Consider the following 25,657-nt stretch of genomic DNA (forward strand, 5'->3'; position numbering starts at 1 on the left):
ACAAGGACTGACAATATGAGGACCATTCATTTCTATTTCACTCAAACAATCTCTCTTCCTCATTTGAAAAGGCCACCAATGGCCGGGTGGCTTCGCAGTCATTAATAAAGCCCCGTCTAGCTTGTTTGTTCAGGGGGATGATTTAGGTGTACTTCATGATCTGTTCTAAGGGGGACATCGTCGTAAATATCCTCTTATGCAGAACGTGAGCAGACTGATCCGCCGGCCGTTTTGTACCTATTCTTCACAGCAGCTGCAAAGCTCTCTGCGTTGTGTCCGGGTGGGGAAAATCTGTTTGTCTGCATTTGCCTCTAAATAATGCATGTGGGGTTACTTTTGTGTGAATTGCCATATCCTGCATAATGGATGGCAGGAAAGCAGTGTGACTACTTCACCTTCAGTTTGGGGGAGTTTTCTGTAATAGGCACAGAAAGGTGACAAAGCAGCCTGTTTTACCAGTAGTACATCTGGCCACGGTGAGACAATAAGTTAGCATCTCTTTGACAGAAAGCTATGCAACACTCCCCCATTAATAATGAAAAGGCAACACAAAAGCAGCGATGCCATCTGGGAGGTGAGATTGACACAGATGAAACTTTATCTTGGCACAACTCAACGGTTACAGTTTTGGTAATGGCAGGCATTAGACTGTCAGATCTCTCTCCTTCCCCCCCGATGGAAACACACACATCTGCTGCTTGTATCATTTAAGTACCGTTTACCTTTTGCTCAACTTAGTTTATACACACAGTGTACCTAACAGATACTCAGGTGGGAACCTAATATGTAAATGATGTATGTATGTTATATATTTGGTAGGTCTATAATTTAATTCAGATTCTCTCTGGTGTTCTTTGTTTCCGGGAGTGAAAGTGAACAGGAGGCGGTTACCTGAGACTGTGTGTACATGTATGTGTGTGTTGTTAGGGACTGCGTCATCATCACCTTGGCAACTGCGGTGTAGCTGACCATGAAGAGGAAGACTTCGGGCCTCACGAGGTAAAACACCATTTGATTCTTTAAAAAAACAACATGCATGTGTACAGTTAATAATATATTGTGCTAGTTATTGGAGATGAAGTGAAAAGTGTGTAATGTGCTCCTAAATTCCCCTCAATGAAATGTAAAATATTTACATGACCTCGCTCACCCCACTGTTGTTCACTTCACAGTGCACTGCTGATAAAAGTATTTGTTGGTGCACTTTAAAGTGCAAACACTACGTTTAAAGTGAATACGGATGCAAAATGCCTTCACTGCCCAGCCAAGAAGAAAGTCTGCCCTTCTCCTGCCCTCACTGTCAGCTGTGTGAACTCTGTGTCTTCAGGGAGACTGGCTGATGTCAAACATTTCAAAAACGCCTCTGTCCACAAGCAAATAAAATAGTCTTTGGTAAGTGGTGCCGTGTCCCTCTGTGACTATTGAATTACATCCCTTATCCGTGTTCACGGGGAAGAAAAAGAATGTCAAGCAAAGATTTCAGGTCGCACTATGCCATAGAAAAGGGGAAGTGCATTGTGCAGTGCAACACAGACCCCACTGTCACTGTGGATTAAGGGTCGATGGAGTTTAGCTGCCTAGATGACGGAGGAGATGGTCATTTTCAGGGCAGGAGAGGGAGATGAAAAAAAAACAACAACATGGATACTCGCTTTCTTTGTAACCACTGTGTGAATTGGGAAGGAGGTTCTTTTTTTGGCTCCTTCGGTCATTATTTGTAGACTTTGTGGGAATTTGGAATAAGTTTGTCATAATATAATTATCTCAAAAAATGGCGATGGAGGGGGGTCTCACAGAAAGCAGCAACAGCAATTGATCAAAAATAGCTAGATAGACAGATGGATTAATATTGCTACAGCAGCATTTATATTCCCAATGGTAAAGACATAACAGTAAAAATGTAAAATATAAAGAATGCAAAACATATACAAAGAAGCAAAAAAACATTAGAATAAATGCAATAATTAAGCACTGAGTAGGGGTTCCTTTTAATTTTGCATACTTTTTGAAATTCCTAAAACACTTGTTTGGGCAGAAATAAGTTCTACTAAAATGTTCAGGCATGTTGCATGTTGTTTAGCAATCATTTGACAGTGTTTTTGTGTTTAATGTCTGACCACTTATGTGCATGTTGCTGAGTTCCAAGCGGTGTGGCGTACATGGGTCCCTGCATTTTGCTGCATGCTGCTTTGTGTTCTCTGCACATACTAGCCTGGTTGTATGCTGAGTGAGTCTTTTACACAGCAGTGAACTCAAACGTGTTTATCCTTGGATTGGTACTGGCGGCTTGTCCATTGAGGGCAAAGGGGCGTGGCCCCACCTTGAGTCACGGGGAAAAATGAAAAGTATATCATTTTTGTTTATATTAAAAATAAATTTTACAAATAGTTAATATTTGTGTTTTTGAAACTTGGATTATATACCAATATAATATTTGTAAATTAAGACATCTGCGCGAAATATATGCTTTTCCTACACGTGCCCGGGTCCCAAAGGCGGAGGTTCTAAGGAGCAATTAGCCAATCACTGATGAAGTTAATGATTGACATTATAATATCAGCGCCCTAAAGTACATTGGGATTTGGGGCCAACCCTTCTCCACCCTGCGCTGCTCGAGTCTCGCGACGCGCCCATTTAGCGACATGAGGTACTTTAGCTCCTCAAAGAGCCGTTTGACAGAATAACTTTCGGGGAGAAACTAGAAATGAAACAACTGGACCCAGATCAGTCGGACCTCAGGATCAGACAACGGACTGGCGTGAAAGGGAAGCCGAGGCTTCTGTAGAGATGCTACACCTGAGATGTTTAGCTAGCTAGTTATCTACGTGCTAACGCCGTATACTCGCGCACCGCGCGCGCATGACGTCACAGTGTTACCGTCCCTACCCTGCGACGCACACAGGACTGCGGTGAGGACACACAACCAGGACGTGAATGAAAACAGGCACATTTTATCCAAACTAGTTCATTGTGTGAAGTTTTGTGCGGCTTTTGAGTTGGTCTTTCCTCAACACACTGAGCGTAATATTATTTAGAATAGTTATGGTAGTTACAATATTCTAAATAGTGTGATCTATATATATATATAAAATATGTCCTTGTTGTGTTAAACTGAAAAGTAATAGTGTTTGAGACCCTTTTTTGCATTGAATCATACTGGGAAGTTTACTGAAACTGCTTGGCTGGCCCTGCCACTGGTACTAACTAAAGTCCAGCGAGTCCATCCTACCGTTTCAGACTTCAGGGGTTTGTTGCACGCAGTGCAATAAAATCTGAGTTCCACTTTTGACAGAAAGCCTAAACCTCGAGCTGAAAAGTGAGTCAGACGTTTAAGCGGTTAACAACGATGTTGGCAATCTCGTTGGTTAGGGAGCCAGTGTCTGGCAGAAGAAGCCATGCAGTTTTAACAACTATTGGACTTATTTTTCTCACAGCATCACAATTTTACAGCCCATATAAAACATTCACACACACAGAAAACCAGTGCAGCAAATTAAAAACAGGAATTCAAGGCTGTCTGTAATTCAATAAAATACACATGTAAAGGAAATGCTGTAAAGTACCTCCTTATCTCCAAGTATTGTCCTTCCTTCGTGTAGCTGGTGATAAGCGCCATTGGACACAAATCGACGCAGCTGGACATATAGCTAAGGCTCCAACAGTTGTTTACACAATCAAGTTTCTCCGCGGGCCGCGATAAGGTGCCTGGATATCCTGTGGTCTTTGCCTAGTTAATGTGCACGGACCGCACACTGGCTCTGCTTTCACTGAGTTATTACGCCGAGTGTAATTTGAAACAATTACAAAAACACTGGCCCACTTGTTACAACACTCATTTTCCCCTCACATATACAAACCACAGATTCAATAGCTTTACATGTTTTTCAATCACACCCAGTGGAGCAGTGTTCAGTGTGAAAAAGTATAGCATTTCATTGTAGCTCGCATGGTATGGGATAATCTTTCACATATTGCCCCGGGTTTGTTTTGCTATTTCAGCAGAAACTTGTGCAAGCCATCTGAATTACCACAGGAAAAAAAGATGATAAAAATACCAAATTCTACTCTATCAGATGTAAATGAATAAACTATTTGAATAATCAGTGCAAATAATTGGTTATCTGTGATTTTTAAATGGTGTTTATTGTCCTTTTATTCTCCGAGATGCATTGCTGAAATAACAGGTTTAAACACACAAGCAGGGGCGCGGTGGTGTAACGCTGCATGACAGGAAGGATTTTGTTCTGCAGAGTAAGCTTTTGAAAGAGCTCTTTTGCTAATTCTAAGGCTAATGACATCAACCAACTTTAAAGCAGGAGTTAAACTCAGAGTTGGGGTTTTATGTCAATAACGTATTCTCCTGATGTGCAGTTCAGATTACTGGAAGCCCTGCAACTTCAGATTTAACTCATGTTTTTAACGCGTTCTGTTCTGCAGGCCTCGCTGCGGCTCAGTGATCGGGGTCAGCCGCTGACGATCTTTTGCAGTTTTGTGGCGATGGACACCTTCAGCAGTGTGAGTACAGTTTCAACTCTTGGCCTCTCAAAGCAAGTGTAGCTGAATGCAGAGAGGTCAGGCCCTTGCACCTCCGTCCCGCTCACTGAAGGTGCTGGTGCAGTCTGACCGTTGACATTTAACATTCCTCTGCGCTGCTGCTGACTTCTCAATGGGGGATTGAGGGGAGCTGAGGCCAGAGCCTGCTTCTCAAGGGTAAAAACAAAAAGGCTCTTGAAAATCCCAAGGAGTTCCCATGATCCCAGGAAAGACCTTGATCCGACCTGTGTTAGATTTCCATTCCAAGGATTAGGGCATACAGAAAAAACGACAGATTTGACTGACATATTTTATCTTTTGCACTGGATTCCGGACAATGAATAGCATTGTTTTCCTTCACTGACACGTCTCGGATGGGGACTTTTTATATTGACAATTTGTACGAGCTTCACAGTTAAGTTCAGCTTTCTTTTTCCTAATCATTCCGCGTTCATGGTCTTCACTGACATTTTTTAAGTCAGTGCAAAAGCTTGTGGTGACATTTAATGGTGGAAAGTTTTCAAAGTCATTTCTTAAGGTTCTTTTCCAGTAACATACACAATCTGTTAGCATCAAAGGAGCACACATGCATAAATAATTGACTAATTCACTTAAAGGGGGCCAGCGTAGATTAATTAAGCTTGAATACTAATTATGTTTTCTGTCTACACCAACTGACGCGGTTGTTGTTTAATAAGGAACTGTTTGGTGGGTCACAATTACAGTGCACATATAAGGCTGCTCCATAAATTAACGAGGCTTCACATTTTAAGGGTAGAATTGGCTTTGTGTGCCTTTGAAACAAAACACTGACCTTATCTGCAGTGATTTAAATAAAGATGCTTTGTAGATGTTTTCATTATTCCTATGACATTTTATTGATATGGTCACTTCTTTTATGTTGACAGATAAAACAGGACATTAAAACACTTTTATGTCTTTTGATTTTGGCAAAGCATTTAGTTTCATCTTTATGTCATTTATCGTTTTAGTAGTTCCCATTATGACGTTTAGTCACACATATATTTATAGAAGGCCAAAATGATCGCATCATTTATTTACATTCAAATTCTGATCAGTGCCACTCTGCTGCCAAAATAGCCTGAGACCAAACACAAAGCTAATGTTCTATACCCATGTACTCTAACGGAGGGACTCAATCTCTTTAAGGATCTCTATGTCTCACAACTCGTGTCATTTCCAGAAACACTCATGTCCCCGACGCCTCTGCCCGGCTCGCAGGGTGCCCGGTCCAGAAACGCTATCCGCGAGTCGCTCTGCGAAGGCGCGGTTCTGCTGTCTTCGCTCCCCGGGCAAACAGCGCGCACGGCGACAGAGGAAGACGGCTCAAAGCTGGGGCCTTGTTTACAGCTGCGTGGGGAAGAAAACAGGCAGACGTAAATGAGGGTTGACGGTTTCATGAAGCACAATTGGTTGATGGCAGATTCAATGTGACTGGGCTGAACTGGGCGATGATCCGTACAGTATGCAAAATTCACTTTCTAGCTGGTCTGCGCCCACCAGCCCCTAGCAGCGAGCGGTCTTCCCTAAGCCCTTCTAGCTATGCCTTTGAATGCAACAAGAACTGAACAAGGCATTGTTGTGCTCAATTCCTTTTGACAACAATCACATTTGAAAAAAACAAGAGGGAAAGAAAAATAAAAGTGATTTTTTTTACACCAGTTATAAATGATTTTCTTTCTCATGTTGACTGCAAAATAAGCAGTTTGTGTGCCGCCGCACAGTGAAGTGAAGGAAGTGTGACGGCTTAAGGGGCCATGCGTGGATGCTGTCACATGACACGTCAACCAACCGGGAGGCTGTTGCGTTGTGCTACCGTGTATGTACGCTGTAATGTACCCAGCTTTCTTGGCACCTGATTTTGGCACAGCACCCTGAATTTAACATTCATGTTTAATGTTGACAGGACATTTTTAAATGTTCGCTTGCATTGGTCGGATTTACACTGCTGCTACTGCAGTGGTATTGGACAGCCTTCTTACCTCTGACAGTTCACTTTGTTTCATGAACATCCATTAACCTATTTTTTAGGGTTTTTTTTCCTCGGGATGGAATTGTTGTTTATCTTTTCAGAAATGCAGCATCTGCATGTTCCATCCGGTTATGGCACATTAAACATCAGTCCGCGTATTACAAGAAGCATGCTGTCAATGTCAGTGGGGTCTAAGGAGCGAGATGAGAGGCAGGCATTTGTCTTAGCTCTCCAGACAGAGAGGCTCACATGGCGCTGTGTGGATTAGATTTTTAGTGACAGTGACCCGAAGCTTTAGGCCTGGGGTGTATGTGCTGTACTCCTTCCGCTGTGTATATATGTTTCTTTTTTTTTTTACTGTAACTGAACTGAAAAATCAGAGGACTTATTGGCATTTGCAGAACATGGAGTTCATTTACTTTGCATCATGAGATCCATTGGCACTGTTGGAAATGTGACTAAAACAAAACACTGCCTGGAAGAGAACTAGTATGAACTGTTATGAATATTACATAAGCCATAGAATAGAAGCGTAGAAAACGTTCTTTGTGAGGTTAAATTATACCTATGTAGAGGCATCTATACATAAGTATAAGTATACAGAAGATGTTCTTTTTCTTTTCAGAAATGACTGATAAACAAATTTAAAATAACCTAAGGTAAAACTGAATGTGTTTTTTCCTTTGATCTCTCCAATCTGCTTTTAGCCCTAAAGGCAAGAGCAATCATTTCAAAAATAAGGAGTGTTATCCTCCTTCATTGTTCCAATTTAATGATTAATTACTTATAACAACAACAAATATATCAACTCCAACAATACTTTACAAAGTATGTACTGTTAAATGTAAGTAAAGCATTAAAAATGTAAGAATTTATTTACATTATTACATTACATTATTTTAAAATGTATTCTTTATCATTTTTCAATAAAGGATTAACTTTAAATAACATTTAATGAATGCAAACATCATATAGCTTAGTTGAACAACTGCCTCAATTTACAACTCGATAATTTTAAGCTGGGCTGGTGTCATTTTTATTAGTAAATAAATTACCTGATTCCTTTTTCCATGATTGTTTTCAGGGAGTTTCCTAATTTGCATATGAGCCCAAACAAAACAATGTCGGTCTTGCAGAAAGGTGTGTTTGATGAAAAGTAATTAAGAAAGTAAAGAAAAGCCAAGAGAGACAATCACCACTAATGTTGAGTTTGCCAGTGTCACACTCGGCAGTATGTGAAACTCAGAAAAACTGATTGGTACCCAGTCGAAATGAAAATGGTTTTTAAATAAGTTACAATTAGATAAGCATTAATCTCAGTGGTATAAATGAATGTCTTGCTGTAGGGCTTGTTGAATGTAAAAACAGATTTACAAAAACTCCTCTTACCAGATTGGTCTGGAAGTAGTCCTTCTCCATTTTAATTGCTCTGTCATTTAGAGTTGAAATACCCCCCCACCCCCCCTCACCCATTCTGCCCCTTGATTTTGCCTTTGAAATTAAATATTGTATACAAATACATGCTGTTCATGGGCATGAGCGCAGTTCATCATTGAAATCTGCATAAAATGATGCTCAAAAAGCTCCATGCGCTTTGAGCAGCAGAGCTCTTTCATATGGTGCATTCTTATGTAAACATATCCATAACCAAAACAACTACTTATGCCTTTACCTCAGCTTTCGTATTGTTTGGCTTGTCCACAGAAATGAGTGCAATGTGGGACTTCAGTTTGTTTCCCGGACTCTTGATTTTCAAAGGAACCTTTTTTCTTTCCATTCATTGAAATGTAGACCACCTACAAGCCCCAATAGTGTTGACATGCACAGTATATATATTTATATACATATATAGCTTATATATGAATCTTGTATAAAAGAGAGATAGGTGAATCAATTTACATATATTCTATACTAAAATTAATATATTCACAATCCAAGCTTTACAGCATAGAAGGAGGCCTGATATTTTGTTATTTAAAAGCTCTTTTTTTCTCTCCTTGGAGGCGTTTTAAGTTGGGTTCCTGTGAATGGAAGTGAAATGAGAAGTGTGCCTGGATTTCCATACTCATTTGCACACAGAGACTGTGTACTCTCATGCAGCCTGTGCAAAAATGCATAATTTTCCAGGAGAGAGTGTAGTAGCCCATTCATTTTAAAACAAGGAGGAAGTATTTTAATGTGACCTTCATTACACATTCATGTCAACTTTTCTTATCTATTTATGATTAAATTCTTTTCCACTCCTGTTGTTCAATTAGTGCTTGACCCCTTTAGCGGCGATGTAAATTAAATGACATTTTACTGTCGTCCCATATTTAAAATACTGCGTTAGTTGCGGATCATAAATGATGATCTTCATTCTGCAGCTAATTTATTCATTTAACAATTTCCCTCCAGAAGTTACAGCAGAAGGCTCTGCAGCAACCTAAGCAGAAGAAATCCAAGTCGGCTGAATTTCTGATGGGTGAGTCCTGCTTGATGAGTTATTGCTCATAATTTGTGTAAGGATTAATTAACTAATTACAGACAAATGGCTTTGGGCTAAATTTTGCTCTTGCTTGTCAGGGCACAATTTGTAATTATTTTAATCATTTCTTCGTCTTCCCTTTTTTTTTCTCTCCTCCTTTGCAGGATTCAAATTTAATTGTAACCTAATTGTGTTTTAGTGTCATTCTAGGAGGATGCGCTCAAACATTTAGGGGCACAGAAATCACCAATACAAACATTTTGTTGCCAATAAATGTGCTTTGTTATTTTATGAGTCACTTTGACCTAACCGCATATTGCCCCTTCATGTCAGCGTTTGTGTTTTTATTTATGCTCTTCCTTATTTCGTCAGGGAGAGAGCAGAAAGCCACTCTGGTGGGCATAGAAAACCCAGCATTTGACGGAGGTGGAGGAAGCACCGAAATTTCTGTATGGCTGGGGAGAGAAATTCGAGGTGACAGGCCAGATAGCACCCTTGCAGCTCACCCCAAAAAAATGGAGCTGCAACCCCCTGCCAAAGAAAGAGGTGAAGCTTCATTCTTCATTAGCTTCAAATTTGTTGACAGTGGTTGTGTTCCTGATCTAACCTCTTCCCTCACTCTCTCTCTGCTCCTCCTCTCTCTTGACTCCCTCCATTCGTCGGGGGGGCCCCCCTCGGTCCCCGCGTTGCAAGGCGAGCGCCGTCCTAACGAGCAACCCTCGTGTAACTTCTCCCTCCGCCGGAGAATGCTGCAGTAGTGGGTGTTCTATCTCTATCTAGAAGTACCCTCAACACAATCAGCCTTGACTCCCACTCTCGGCTACATGCCTTGTGGTGGGCTGGAGTCATAGGAGAGTGCATTTACATACGCTACTACGCTACCGAGCCGATCCGCTGTCTATGCGGTGTACTCACAACGCCCCCGAAACACGGCTTAAGGCCGATCAGGCATACGAATGTGCCCCCTTATAATTCAGTATGTCAGGGAGAACTCTTGAGGAAAGGGTTGGTGAATTAGGATGCGTTCAAGGTTGCGAGCGTGCCAGTTTTCTCAGGGATGAGTCACATGTAATACTCTTGATTTAATGTGGTTTATTTCCCTTTTGCTGTGCATGGCAAGTAATTATTATCATTTATTGTCATGGTGTTTTATACACAACAAGTATGATTGCACATCAGTGTGGTGCGTGGATCTGGCCGTTGGGGCAACAAAAATGATTTTCTGTCAGGCCACGAACACGTGATGTTAAATCCAAACCAGCAATTAAAACGCCGTCTTCATTGGCTGGAGATAATGGCTTAAGGAGAGCAATCAAACATCAGAAGTAACCTTCCTTCTTTCTGTTTTGGTTATGCATGTGTGCGTTTTTAGGTGGGTCTGTATGAGGTATATGGCTGTGTGCTATCTGCAGACACGCTTCCTGTCAGTATCTTTGTTAGAAAACCACGCTGATAGTGAAAGTGGACTCCACTGAACAAGTCTTAGGCCTTGAAGAGTGCACAGATTCACTTTGAGTTGAGTTTCCTGCCGGAAAGATGGTGAAAATATTCTAAATATACGCACACTCTGTTTATGTAGTTGAGCCTTTCTATTAGGCGGCTAAAAGGTTTTTCTGCTCACTTCGTCCAAATCAGTATATCGCTAAGTCCTTGTGTTGTTGAGTAAGTATCGCATGCAACCACATTATAAAGGTTTAAAACTGTCCCTTTGGTGAAGGAATGTTGTCAATCAAATTAAGAAAACATAAGTCAGATTTCATGGGAAAAGAAGATCCAGCGTCTGTGTTTGGACCAATGTCGACTATGTCCAAATGTATATTGACATGCTGATGCTGATGAGGGAGGTTACTGATTTTCCTCTTTTCTTTTTTGTCCTATTAATTGGAAATGTTAATTAGGCCACTTACCATACCCTTAAAGCATACAAAATGAACTTAACCATATGGCAGTTTAATGGAATTACAACTCTGGAAAATGGGAAATATTTCATATTGGCACCATATGAATATATTCTTGTTATTAACAGGGCTCTGTCAAGACCACTTAAAATAAATATATATTAAACACTGTGTTTTAAAAATGTATAACGTACTGTTTTTGTGGTAATTACAGTGAATATGATTTACAAAAACAAACTATAACGCTCTTGCTCAGAATGAGCAACACCTCTTCAGTGTGAACACGGCGAACCGCTCAGTGTCTCATGCGCCTTTATTGCAAGATCACAAAGGCACATTATACCGTGCTTGTGACACTTATATTTGGCCATAACCAAAATCTTACATCATCTATCATTCTCTGGTAGCAGTAACTCTGGCTGGCAAGACCTTCCAGTTACTGATAATGTGCATATGAGAACAGAGGGTTGAAATTTTCATTAGAGAGATGAACTGGAGGACAGCCAGACTATTTAGGTAAATCACAGATATGATTCAAAAGGCCATCCATGAAGCCACCACCATTATGCAAATTTGTGTTTGAAAAAAGGATTTCATAACCTCAGAGCTATTTGCAGAGAAATTGTCAAAAATGTTTGTTAATGTAGAGGGATTTAACATGTGAATTTCAAAATACATTTATGGTGCCGTCCAGGAGTCACACAGCTCCCTCTCTTTGACATTTTTTTCAGTCTGACTCTGAGTAAGGACAGCGTGTGAAAACCTTCTGCCAGGTGTGTAATATGAGCACAAAATAATCGCAGGGAGCTTTTTTAGCGTAGTGGACCAGTGGGCTTATAGTATAATTATAAAATATAATATAATTCTATAAAGGCAATTCTTGAGTGGAATATATGACATGATTTAATGCACCATGGCTTCTTTTTTTTGCCCCACAACCTGAGAAATACAAGCAAAGCAATTTAGATTGGAGTAAAATATTCAATACCTGTAATGAGAATGATTTGGGGTTAAGAAAGCTGCTTGGTGGGGTGCACCCTTAATAGAAAGAGCCCTGGAGCCGTTGGATTCCCATAAACTCTGCGGAGCAGACCTGATACCCATAGGTCAATGATTGCTAATAAGAAGTCAATGAGACATGGGCTCAGGTTATTTTCCTTTGGATCTGCTCCTCCAAACTTGCCCGGTCCTCTGGGCCGCTGACCTCAGAGCACATAGAAGGTATTGTCTTTGAAATTCCAGGTACTTTTGAGCTTGAAGACTTTCTCATTAGTTCCTTTTTGAACACGGCAAACATATGGCAGTTGTATTTAAGAGATTGCCTGCCGTGACCTTTTGCGGCATGCTAATTAGGCCCCAGAGCTCCGCGGGCCGCACAGGAGTTGCACTGAGGAACCCAGCAGTCTCATTCCCTCATTCCCTCATTCCCTGCTGCCTCTGCAGTCTCCTTCTCATCACGGCCTCATCTGGTAGCAGCCGCTGCCCCTGCCCTTCCACAGTGTGGCTTCGAAAAATTAACATTTCGCTTCATGTGCTTCTAATAACCACTAACCCGAACCCCTCATGCAACCATCTCCCCACCCACCCGATGCCAACTCCCAAGCCCTGTTTCTCTCATTCACTCGCTCCTCGCACTTTCCACAGGAAATGAACGCGGCCAAAATGACTTTGACCCGTCGCCGGCTGAGCAGACAGACCCAAGGCATAGCAGGATGGCTGGGGCCAGCGCGGGAGATGAGCTGGAATTAAGTATGTCATTCTCCGTCATAATAGTTCTCCTCGGTTCATTAAAGTGAGGTGAGAGAGATCACTGGCAGCCGGGCTGCCGTTCGCGACGGCAGGGCCGTCTATGTAAATACACCGAGGGATGGCAGCGCAAGATTGGCCATGCGTCTCGCCGTCATTGGCGAAGGTCAGGTAGCGTCGGTGGGCTCTCATTTCACCGGGGTTTCTTTCTGCTGTCAAATGACACACGCAGAGCAGCATCGATAGTTTGCAGACCCCTCCCAAAGAAGGCCTATTAAAAGTGAGCTCTTGGGAGCCAAGTAATATGCATGTTATAATGAAACATGGCTATTAATGGAGAAGCCATTTCACCTGTATCTTTTGGATATCAGTGCCGTGTAATATCAAAGGATTCGCCAGACCAAATCTCATCACATGATGACAGGCCGGCTAACAGGCATGTTAATGCTCCTATTTCATTATCCCCTCCGCATACACTTGATTTTTAGCCCTCTCCAGCCACGGCTAATATATTTGGTTTGCATGTTAAGATGTGGTTTAGATTGACTTGTCTGATAAGTAGAAAGTCTTTTTAATACATGTTATTTTCGAGCAGCTTTTGATGGTGTATTCATTTCATAATTGTTTTGACTTGTAGCAACATTGAATGCTGATGAAAACAGACTGTATCAAGGTATGTCTGCATTGCTGGATGAGGAGGATACCTTCATAAATATACCTGGTATGTATCCCCATCTTACTTTTCTACTGGAGTTTGGTAATTCGGAAACAACTGATCGGTTTACCCTAAACAAAATAGCAAGAAAAAAAAGCCTACTTTCCTTTACCTTTACATCCTGTTTCTTTAATTCCGAAAGATTTAAAGAATCATATTTTATTACTTAAATTCAGAACTATTTACTTTTGCAAAATGACAATTGAAACATTCTTTACATGTCCTGACATTTATCCAAATGTGTGACTGCTGGTTAAAGATTTTGGGAAATTTAATGTTCACACTGTGGGACCAGGTGTATATTAAATTTGCATGGAGCTATATAAATAAAAGTTATTTACATTATTAAACAAAATGACTAAAGTTCAGGATGGGTCATCGAACATTTGACACATCAACAGAAGCCAAAGACGCTTTAAAGGTGCAGTATTTTTTTAGTTTAAGCTTGTGACATAAAAATCATAAACAACCCCGACAAAACTAACACTGGAAGCAGCACCAACGTAGAACAAAGAATAAGACTAGAAATGGACCTTCGCTTGCAGTCAGCTTTCTAAGCACAGCCATTGTCCCACAGTAGGCGTGTCTTTCCTTCATTAGCTTCGTTTTATTTAAATATGTAGCCAGCCAGGCAACATTGAGGTGGTTTAAGCTTTGCATTGTTCCGGGGCGAAGACAGTCGCAGCAGATCCTGTTGACATGACGCACATCTCCCTTGTAATTCCAGCGCAAAAGTGATGGGTTTAGGCCCGCTTCAACACGGTAGAATTTAGCAGGCTTGTATTATTCACCATTGTCTTGGATTTAGCTGTACCGCCGAGATTAGCAGCCCGATCCATTGTCCGGGAATGTTCATGAAATCCCACCGAAAAAGTAAAGAGGATCTTGGATTAACAGTTCCTCCGCGCAATAGGCTGAGAGACAGGGGAAGGGGAGAGGGGAGACACTTCTTACTTCTGTACTGTTGGAGTCCAACCACGGCGCCTGCCAGTAAGCACTTCTCCAAGCTACAATAGGCTTCAGTGACAATCACCTTATGCTGTTGTATTGATGCCTCCCACCGGTATAGGCCCCGTGTCTTCTTTTCCAGCGGCACAGGCAGCGCAGTGGATGTCAGCACTGATCCTGACACTTTGTGACTGCTTCCGAAGGCTTTTGTCTTCGCTTCTATAGCCTGCCATGAAGCGGCGTGCGCAGACAGAGCATGAATACGATATTAATAAAATACACAGTGGCCAGTGCTGTAGACATTCCTAGAAAAATCCCTTCTGTCTGTCTAAGATCTTCAGTTCTTGCTTTTTATCTTGATACATTTTTTTGCTTTGGCTGAGATGAAAGAACACTGTATGCTTTTCTATTCATTCTAGTTCTCGGTAAGACGTGAGGCATTGATATCAGCTTCTATGTGAAAAGCATTAGTCAGTGGGAACAGCTTTGGCTGTTGTGCACATTGGACTGCACACGTTGAATACACTGATGCTCCAAAGAAAACCTCTCGCTTTCTACCAAGGCGGTGCAGCAGAATAGAAAAGACATAAAGCCAGCAAGTTAGCTGCTGTGAATTATACTTCCCTTCTTACAGCAATTAATTACAGGTTGCTAACTCAAAACTAGTTCACGTTTCAGGGAAATAGTACACAACTTAACTTCTCCTTTTGATTCTTTGCATAGCAACGTATTCGATATCTGCTCTCAGTTGTGTATCCTCAGTTCATCTTTAAGTAACCTATTTTACACCTACTCTTTAGGTTATCAAGCACTCCCATATGTATTTCATGTGTTTTGTACAGTACATTTTACGAGATATTTATTTGTAAAAAGCCCTGACTTGGCTTGAATGAAGAACTTAGACCATATTAGCAAAAATAATGGTTCTTTCGTGCAGCCCTTGTAAAACTATGGTCTTTTCTCAATTTCAATAAATCAAGAACATGAGTATCACTGTCCACCTGCACACATACTCTGTGAATGCATGTATGTTTCTGGATTAAAATAAGTATGCACATCCATCAGTAACTGTATATGTGTGTGTGTGTGTGTGTGTGTCTGCTTGCCCACTGATGCGGTTCTCTGCAGGTACGCTGCCAGCCTTCAGGGATGAGGAGGTGTTGGAGGTGAAGGCGGGTGATCCGGAGCTCGAGCAGCGACTGCTGCTGCACAGCGGTGGTGACGCCTCGGGCTCCGGGCCCTCACAGACCAACACCACCGCCAAAACCCAGGCTGGGGCTTGTGCTGGGCTGGGAGCAGAGGCTGGACTCAAAGCCGGGAGGATGGTAATGGACAGAGAACGCACTGCAAAAAGTAATGCTATGCTTTAATTTATGTTTTATGCTGATATATTTGTTATTGTGTTAATATCACACTATTGAGTGATAGTAATTTCTATTTCCTTCATTCATCAAGCTAGCAAGGAATACATTTTTTGCAATTCTTTGCATCTGGTCAATTTTTTATCACCTCAGATTTGAATAGTGGACGTGATAAGACACATGACATTATATCCCAAGACGTAAGAATAATGCTGCAGTATTTTCTGATAATATTCTATGGTTTGTGACTAGTATTTCTTGCAGTGAGCCCAGCTGAGGAGGTGATCCCACACTACGCCCAGCAGCTGAGGGAGCGTGTGCGACCTGACATGATCACGCTTGGCAGCCTTTCACTGCAGCAGGTCAGGGCTACAAAGAGGAATATCTGTGTCATCAGCCCATATTCACCAGCACATCAGCCATGTCCATTATGCTGTGTATCAGTGGCTTTGGCTAATGGACATAGTGTGTGTGTGTGTGTGTGTGTGTACATCTTGTCTGTGCATGCATATGTGGGAGGGTTACGTACTCGCCTTACTAATTTTCTTTCTTGTTCCTTTCATATTTGGTCCGCTTTTTGTCCCTTTTTTCCCCATCACGGCTACCTTTATAAAAGTACCGTGGAGAGATGTTCTCAATCTTAGCTGAATGCACTCATTTGAAATAGCTTTTTGTAGAACATGCATTCATTCAAGGTTAGATAACTCATTCATCATCAGCTCACAATCTGTGCATGGATTTCAACTGCATAATCTATGCCACATATGATATCCCCACACAATTAACTTATTTAAGGAGCGAGTTTTGTTGTGTCTTTGAACCCATTGTTGTTTTGCTTTAATTTGCATATGTTTCTCTGAAAGTAGCTGATTACTTTCATTCTTTACCCGTCTCATGATCTTTTCAGGAAAAAAAGAGCGTGACTCGTTTTATTTTCCAACTGGGTAGTAGGGATATCGCAAGCTCTCTGAAGACACAGGAACACGAGTTTCAATTGTGTTGGCAAATCTAGATTCCACAGAAACCCAAACATTCATGCATTTCAAGAGAATGCCGAACTTCTATACACAGTATTTTTAGTTCTAATCTCACTTGAAAAGAGAGTAGGGGCATCATATTATATGAATTGAAAGTACACATAATTGGGGGGGAAAATGGTTCAACAATGTCTCACCATCACTTGGAAGCCACAGCACCAGTTGACTCATCCTCCCTGACTGGATAATAGTAGCGTCTACTGCGTACTGTATCAGTATTGAGATCAGTGTTATCTTATTCTGCTGTAATATGTATGCGCTCTCCTACTGTCTTCACACCCACCTCCCATTGAAAGCACATTATCCACCAGAGATTTCACATCTATTTTAAAAATAATAGTGTTTTTCTTCCTTCTCTATTCTGCCGTACAAAGCCTCTACAGGGCGAGACGCTGTCACTTAGCAGTGTCAATGCGTCTGAATGGGGAGTGTGAATGTGCTGACTGAATGTAAAAACCGGCAGAAATACTCATCAAACGCTACATGTCTTTAGGGCCTGGCTCAGTATTGATTGCCTGCAGATTGCATTACAGTTGCTCCTTGTGCTTAATTCTGCCATTATGGTGCACTGCCCTGTTTCATAAAGCGGCATCCAAGGAAAGTGCGCATGTGTGTTTACGCCGATTGTCAGCAGGCGGCTCAGAAGGGGCCACTGAGGAGGAGGAGGGAGTGGGCAAAGAGAAAGAAGAGACTAATGGCCATCTTTGCTGGGACTGTTAAGGTAAAGGTCCGTGTATAGCGTTTGTGGTGTAAGAATCATTCGCTGCTTTGTTAGTTAAGAGTCGTAAAATCGCACAGGACATTAACTTTGGGACTGCCGTTTAGAGATAATTTCACAAGCTCCACATATTGCTCCAATCATTTTCACAAAATCATTGTTATCTATAACCTCAGCTCATTAAATTCCCTTTCACGACTGCACATCTTTTATTTTAAGTATTTCATGACAATTAGTCACCAACATTCATAATAACTTGCATTGTATTTTAGAGTGATGTGGTGTTCACATGACATTCTCAATTAGCTGATAATGTTAATGACTGTTAACACATTAACAGTGTTTGTTAACATATCCACTTTAATATTTAAAGGCGCCCCAACCACAAAGGGACTGTGCCGGCGCCGCGAGCGAAGCCCCTCGCCTCAACGCGCTGCTGCAGTGGTGAGTCCAGACCATTTCAGATAACCCTCCACATGTACAATCAATGTCACGTAACTGTAATCGTTAATTGTGTGGAAAGCATTTGTGATCCCACTGAATGGAACGGAATTCGTATGTCCTCCAGCATGGCTTCTCCCGGTGACGGGCATTGCATTGTGGGTAGCATGCCTCTTGGTGACAGGAATCGGTCCACGTCATTGTGCTCGGAGGCGCATCAATTCTCGGTCCCTCCACTTCAGTAGGAGATCACACATCAAATCTGGTGGCGCGAGCGCCAGGGGCCATCAGCTTAGCATGTTTAACTTTTTTAGCAATTATGGACTACCGTGCTGGCTGACATGATAAAATCAGGAAACTACTGCACACACCAGTAGCGTGTCTCTTGTTTGGTTATTTTATGGGTGGGTGGTAGTCGGACACCAGCCCTGTCAGATTAATGTGGTTCGGAGTTTAGCGAGATGACCTCCTCTCGACAGCCATGAACCCTGTAAATTCCTTCTTATATCAATGGTGGGTGGCTATTAGACATGGGAGACTTTCTATGCATCACCTAGGGCTACATCTGCCTGAAATTTAATGAGAAATGATTTCACTATTTCTCTCTCCCTCCGCCTCTGAGAGGAGAAAAAAAAGAGGAGAGACGGGAAGCTGACTTGTGTTTTCTGTAAGAAATGTGTAATTCATTTGTTTCCACTGTTTCTGATTTAATGGAGGTCGAGTAATTGCATTAGGAAGCACATTGTGCCTTGTTGTGAACTGATGAAAGCACATGTAATACTTTTGATGGGCAAACAGTAAGATGGCAGAGAGGGGGAGAAGGGAAAGAGAGACTGCCCGCCTTTGATACAGAGCATTTATTTGCCAAATTATCCTTCCTTTTACAAGCATCTTATCCCCAGTCACAGGCAGGCCGGGGCCCCTGTGATATTGCTTTATTTTGAAGAATTAAGAGAGGCGGCGAGGACACAGAGCGAAGCAACCGCTTATTACATTACCACTGATAAGATTGAAAGGCCGAGAAAGGGAAGGGAGGGAGAAAGAGAGAGAGGTAGAAAGAGAGAGAGAGGGACCCAGTGGAAAGTGTTTTGTTGTGTTGTTATTAGATTGAGCCTCTGTTGGCTACAGAGTGGAACAACAGAGAGTCCAAAATGCAGGTGGCTGTTAACAGCTTTAGCTTCTTGTATTTGTGTGTGTGTGTGTGTGTGTGTGTGTGCGCGTGTGTGTGTGTGTGTGTGTGTGCGCGCGCGCATGTAGCAGCACAACCAGTGAAAACCTGTCCCTCAGAGCACTGGGGGAAGGCCAAGAGGAAGCGACGGCCAAATTCGGGCAGATGACAGAGCTACCAGAATCCTCTTCTTCAGCATCACGCCCCCCGTGGCTGGTAAGATGCGCTTGCTGCTCAGACTGTGGTTCGGAGTTGCACACCTTGTTGGGAAGAGAATACACAAACAGAAAGGGACATAGCTTTGAATCTCTGAGCGGCTTGTTTCACCGGAGGAGACACGAGGGCAGCATCGATCCCAAAGTGTTTCCTAATGAACTAAACGCAGAGTTGTTTCTTCAAAAACAGTCCAGTGACGTAATTGTGTAAAAATAACGTGATGAATGGAGAAATAATACCGCATATTTTCTACTTTGTCATATTCCTCCATTCATTGCACTAATGGGTACATGCGCACATACCAACACAAAGGCGCATTCACATGCAGGAAGCGGACGGATGCTAACTATTCAGCCACATTATTTTATTTTAACAAAGACTGTTTTTTTTTTTCTCTGCCTGCTTCGTGCGGATGCTGTCTGTGGTTTTAGGGATCTAAGTAGGAGGAAAAAGGAGTCTTTGGAGATGTAAAAAGGTTGAACGGAGCGATAGAAGACAACAGAGAAGCAAGTGGGGAAGCGAGAAGGAAGATGCAGCTGTAGTCGCAGCATCACCAGCTGTGGGAGGAGTGTGCTGTTGTGTTGAATCTGGGGATGAGGCTGCCATGCCACCGTGCTGGCTTAAAGATGTAATGAATCTTCAGTCGGGGGCTTTCCTTCCAGGGTGACAACTGGCTTTGAGGAAGGTTGTAAATGCAGGGGAGATTGTGGTATAATTCCTCAGACTGGCGTTTGTGCCCCCCAGTCACCATTCGATTATCTCCCAAATTGCTGTGTTTCACTGAGATAAAGATTTTTTATGGCTTGCTGACTTGAAACAACCGGTGCAGGCAGAATAGGGGGCAAAGAGGGAGAGGGGGAGAGAGAAAGAGAGAGAGGGAGAAAGCAATGGCCAAACCTGCCACGCATAGTAATTTCCTTTGGTAAATGACAAAATCTTTGTTTATATGACATTTCCCTAAAATTACTGCAGCGAGAAGAATCTGAAATATAAAATGTCACATTTGGCATGCAAAACTATGAAAATATATTTCTGTGCAAAATTCATGGAGGCATTTAATTTAGAACGTGTTTAATAACTAAGGCAGCCTGCATCAGTAATCCTGCCCGGAGGTCCCAAAAAGATTGTCATATTTATTCTCTCCTTTCTTCAACCCCCCCCTTCATTCCGAAGCCAAAAAATTTTAAGGGTAAATGTTCATTGTTAATTAAGATTTACTAATTAAAATGAAAATAATTAACGAGAAAGCTTAATCTCTGAATATTAGCCCATACTTAGAAAGAAAGGAAGTTTTTGTATGTGGCATTTCCTGTCTCTATTAGGAGTGCATTTTGTGTGATCAGTCAATGTGTGGAATGCCCTGAAAAGATATTTCAGCGAAAGGACGGCTGCTTGCCAGCAAAACCACAGAGGATCCCTCGCTAGAGCCTTTGATCTCATCTGTAGGAGTGCTGTAATGTTATGGCACTTTAGGCACAACTCAAGCTTGGGGCAAACAAACCACCTCTGATATGGAAAATTGGCTCACTTCACCTTTTACCTTCGCCTCGCTGTCTTGACTGTCTCTTACATCGTCTGTGCAAGTATGTGGGCCAGATAATAACAATACTTGGTAACATGCAGAGTGAAAATATGACATCTATTTCATCTATTTCTTTGCTTACTTTAGATTTTCTCTCATCTTTCTCCTCTTCCCTTTTCAGTCCTCATGCATACATCTCCTCCAACACCTCCCCCTAAATGTGAGATGTGTGGGCTAAACCGCTTTGCCACCAATTATACTAATTTCACTTCTGCCTAAATTGTTTTTGTTGTTTTAGTATGCAAAGATGTGCACAGTGGGGAGATTGAGGGGAATTCCTGCAGGGCTCTGCACACGCCTGTCCCCTCCACACTTCACAGACTAGTAGAGCAATGTGCACCGCCAGCCGCGTGACGTGAAGGGTGCGTTAAAGGAAAAGGGTAGTTTTCGCACTATACCGTAAGATAGTATGAATATGATTGTTTGAGTGCCACTATGTCATGGATTTGGAATTGTGGGCTTAAATTGCCAGACTCTCAAAAGTAGCCATAGGAAGTTGGTCAACACAGTGTAAAAATGAATACACTCGGTGAACGGTTCTTTGGCGAACAAACGGATGGACAAATTGTCCATCCAGTCCAAGAAGTGGACAAACCAACATTGCCTTGAATGTTTAAAAAACATATACATGTTGATGAAGGCCCGACTGGCTCTCTTTTAAGCCAGATTGACTTTTCATTCAGCGCTGTTCAACAGATGCCATCGGGGACAAAAGACGGAATGTGTGTTTCTTTTGTTCTCCAATTATGTTTCGTGGAAAATAAATCAACAAAACTGTCTCACCAGCTTACCCTATTACTCATCCTAAGCCCTAAAAAAGAGGCACATGTCACCAAAACAAACAAGCAAATGAACAACAAGTGGGCTGATGTAGCCTGGAGGTTAGTGAGATGAGCGCGCTACCACAAGGTTGGCGTCTCGATGCCATCATCAGAATGGGCAGTGCGGCCAGGGGAAAAGAACGCCACTCTCGACCTTCAATAACAAGGAATGCTGATGTGCCCTTGAAGCAAGGCACTTAGCCCCTAAATGGTTGAATGGAGATCACCAGATGGAAGCCTGCAGCTGTACTGGCCATGTATTACATGTGTGACGGCTTGAATGCAATTCAAAAACACTGCTGTCGATCAGCAAACATATGAAGAAAAAAAAAGAATAGTTGTTTGTGTATGTGTATCTTTTAGGCCAAATTAGAGACACAAAAACCTTCTTCAGCTGTGGCCGTGCTTATTGTTTGGTGGCCTGTATGAAGCGAGGTCAGGATATCTTTCCCACTTCACTCCCAAACCAAATCAAACGAAATGTGCGTCATTAGAGTCAGGCAGGAAAACTTGCAGGACTTTGCAATGGATTTTATCTTAGACGCTTGAAGATTTGTGGTTAACGAACGCAATGACCATAATTTAGAACATTGATACAGTCGATCAATTGCACCTTCGTTAATAACAAACACTATATGGTCTTACTGTTACTTTAAGTGTCAAACTCTAATATTGGGTGCACTTGTAGAATTGTGTAGATGTTTCGCTCGCAAATAAAACATCTCTTTACTCTCGTGAGTTTTACTTATGCTACTACTATCAAAATTAAAAATAGTATATGTAATTTAGTTTGGGTATTATTTTAAAGTGTACGGTTATTTTATGAGTTCAATTGAGTGAGATGAGAAACGTTGCCACATTACTTTAACTGTCCACAGTAATGAATTCAATTAATGGAGAAAAAAATGCTGTAATATAATCTTATGCTCTGCACTTTGTGTGTTCCAGGTGACCCAGAGCACAACGCCGCAGCCTGTGGAGGTGTGCGTGTGCTGCGTGAGAGCCGCCAGAGACAAGCTACCAAGGGGCCTCTACGCTGTCACTGTGACACTCCACAGCCGCCTCGGGGGCCCGTCTTTGGCCTGGTGCAGTAAGAAAGAGCAGCAACAGCGGGCGGCGTCCACCGAGCCGGTCGCGCATCAGGGGCGCTTCTGGGACACCGACCTGCACTTTAACCAGAGCCTGCAAATGGTGAGGACATGTGGGACAAAAGCAAAACGGGAACGATTCAGAATACACACCGCAAGACATCAAAAATAGTAGCAATTCCATTTAGTTGACTTGGAAAAAGCTAAAACAATATTTATACACTGCAGATGTTTGGTATCAGACAGGATGGACATTAAGAATTAATGTTGGAGATTTGGAAAAGAACATGGCTATTGCAAAATTCCTTTTGTTCAACAAGCAAAGGACAGAGTCAAGCTGTGATTTGTGACTGTGCATTTAATTTAATAAGAACCCCTTAATTCATCTGATGAGGGGTGGAAGTCTCTTTGACTATTTTTTTCCAGGAAAATATTGCAATAAATATAAAAAATCTGTTATCTGAAAGCAATTTTGACATTAAGGCAACCTGAATTAAATCACGCTAAATTGTAATGACATGGACGGCGCCTTTGATGTGAAATTCAATGGAATCTTTTTGTAAAACGTAATCTTAAAAACCAACAGTCCCCTCAGATAAAAGCAAAGAATAGAACATGCTTTGCTAATATGACAGAACTGGACGGAGTGCGTTTTTATTTTTTGAATTCGCCACAGTAATTCCAAATTTCTCTTTCTGTTTCGCTTGGTTTCATCAGTTGCAGTGAAGATTGAAAGGGTTATGAGAAGTTATATTGCTGTAAAAGACGGCATATGAAAATATGCCACACACAGCCTCTGGGTTTTTCTCCGGGGATCTCCGTATGAATAAAACAACAACTTTTCAAACATGACATTTAATCCATGCATGTAAATCAAACCCCGGATTAATTATTCATTTATATCAGGAAGTAATGTTTTATTGGAATGAAAATGTACAAATGTAGTGAAAGATTTACTTCACTTTCTCTGTATTTGAGCGTCTGTAAAACAGTTGTGGTGGATAAAAGAAGAAATGGAAAATTTGGGAAGTATTGACTAAAATTATTATTCAAAATATTTCAACTACCATTTCCAGTATATGGTCCAAGAATAAACATGTTTTCACATTTGGTTCCTGTGATGAAACAACACAGCAGATTACATGCCAAAATCAATGCACATTGCACCACCACCTTCTTAAACCTCTTGATATGAGGAAAAACATCATCTATGGAGGCTGTGCTAAATTTAAAAACCTACACATACATTTTGAATGGTTGATATTGACCAGTGGATTAGAAATCCCTTGTTGACGTTTGTTCATCAATGGTGTGTGAACAGTGCTTGAGATACACAAGAGAAACCTTAAAACAGAAGCCATAAAATCCAGTCCCCCCTTCCCTGATTCCATATAGTTTTGTACAGGCTCAAAAAGGGCTTCTTCAGTCTTCTGATGGCAACTCTAAAGGCCTTAGCTAGAGCATTTAGCCCATGTGGACACTGCCAATGTGCAAGTGGGCGTATTCACTGAGCCACAGCATCCCGATAATATTGTCTGCAGCTCCCATCGAACATAAAAGGACGGGGTAAAAACTGGCATAAACTGAAAGCGGACCTGGGATCTGATTCAGAGGTAAAACAGGTTTAAGTACGGCATGGTAAATGCCTCGTGTCACTCTTCCTTACCTCCTCCCCTACCCGAACCCTCGGCTGTGCTCTATAGACAAACCTGTTGTTGTTGTTGTTGTTGTCCCCATTGATCGTCTCAGACAAATCTGATCAACGATTCCAGAACTATCAGGATTGGCCTGGATGTTTTCTCTCCCCCCCTCTCTCTCTCCCCCTCTCTCCCTCCTCTTGCCCACACTGTAGCCTGTGATTTTAGGAGTGCTCGCAGTGCCTTCTAAGAGGAAATGAGGAATTAGTGATGGTAAGAGGAAGCCAGGAGCTTATATTCCTTTCCTCCCTTTCTGTCCTTCTTTTTTTCAATCACCCTTTGCTTTGTGCATCTGGGTTTGGATTTAGACAGAAACAGCGCAGTTCAGTTGGAGATGTCTTGGATTTGATGGCAAGTGGGAGCACACAAGAGGAGTCGGGCCCACGGTCTTTGTGCACCGAATGGGAATATGCATAGATTTCACATGTTATGTTAAGGGGGACCAAGAAAACTAAGGAAGAAAATGTAATTGAATGGTCGGGGGAAGTGTTTTGAGAGATATTTTTGAATAGAACTATATATTATTATTATTTATCCTATGCTGTGGTTATGGAATAACGAGGTTTAGTGATGGACAAATAATTGATTCGTCCTGCTCAATAATACTATATCCTCCTGTCTTTTGAGAACAAAGTACTGTCTTTCTACTGATAAGAAAACACAATTTTGTTTTTCGATTAAACAAAATACTTGTGATGGTTTTTAGCAGCTCCCCTGGCTAACACAGAAAGTGAGAAAACCAGTGAAGCAAATCATTCAGTCTCACAAACGTCACATTAACACTTCCCATATGCAAACAACTGCATTTCTCCTACACACTCGCACATGCACACAAATGACTATTTATGCAGGTCATATTTCTTACAGCAAATGAATAATATAAAATATCCTCAATATCCATAATGCGTGATATTATGCCATAAATTTGTGTCCTGAGTCAGACACTACTACCCATCATTTCACAGGTGCATACCAAAAGCAGGTCTATCAGCGGGGTGGGAGGGATACGTGATTGATGTCTTAAAACAAGTCCTGTGCGTTTCCCATTACAACTAATAAAGGGATAAATATTTCCACCCAGTGATGGATGAAGTGGCTCACACCTCACTGTCAGTTCATTTTTTAAACAAACCCACCATTCTCCCGGTAAATAAGAATGTTTGCCGTTGACTGCTAACCGCTGAGGCTTTTTGCCTAATGCAAGATACCCTTAACATCATCAGTTTGA

The 25,657-nt window shown here is 41.8% G+C and overlaps 1 protein-coding gene across 1 annotated transcript in view; it reads left to right on the forward strand.

Annotated features, from left to right (window-relative positions):
• The first annotated feature begins 535 nt into the window (after positions 1 to 535).
• Positions 536 to 25,657, forward strand: part of ofcc1 (orofacial cleft 1 candidate 1) — a 74,346-nt gene continuing 49,224 nt past the window's right edge. Inside the window, exons 1-12 of the mRNA XM_062559365.1 lie at positions 536 to 574; positions 928 to 999; positions 4,438 to 4,515; positions 8,924 to 8,994; positions 9,370 to 9,539; positions 12,536 to 12,640; positions 13,275 to 13,358; positions 15,429 to 15,653; positions 15,926 to 16,023; positions 17,330 to 17,419; positions 19,071 to 19,241; positions 22,593 to 22,835. Of these exons, the coding sequence (XP_062415349.1) occupies positions 536 to 574; positions 928 to 999; positions 4,438 to 4,515; positions 8,924 to 8,994; positions 9,370 to 9,539; positions 12,536 to 12,640; positions 13,275 to 13,358; positions 15,429 to 15,653; positions 15,926 to 16,023; positions 17,330 to 17,419; positions 19,071 to 19,241; positions 22,593 to 22,835 (1,446 nt within the window). The remainder of the gene's footprint in view (positions 575 to 927; positions 1,000 to 4,437; positions 4,516 to 8,923; positions 8,995 to 9,369; positions 9,540 to 12,535; positions 12,641 to 13,274; positions 13,359 to 15,428; positions 15,654 to 15,925; positions 16,024 to 17,329; positions 17,420 to 19,070; positions 19,242 to 22,592; positions 22,836 to 25,657) is intronic.

This window comes from Pungitius pungitius, chromosome 19, assembly GCF_949316345.1.
Source record: "Pungitius pungitius chromosome 19, fPunPun2.1, whole genome shotgun sequence".
In the NCBI taxonomy this organism is placed as follows: domain Eukaryota; kingdom Metazoa; phylum Chordata; class Actinopteri; order Perciformes; family Gasterosteidae; genus Pungitius; species Pungitius pungitius.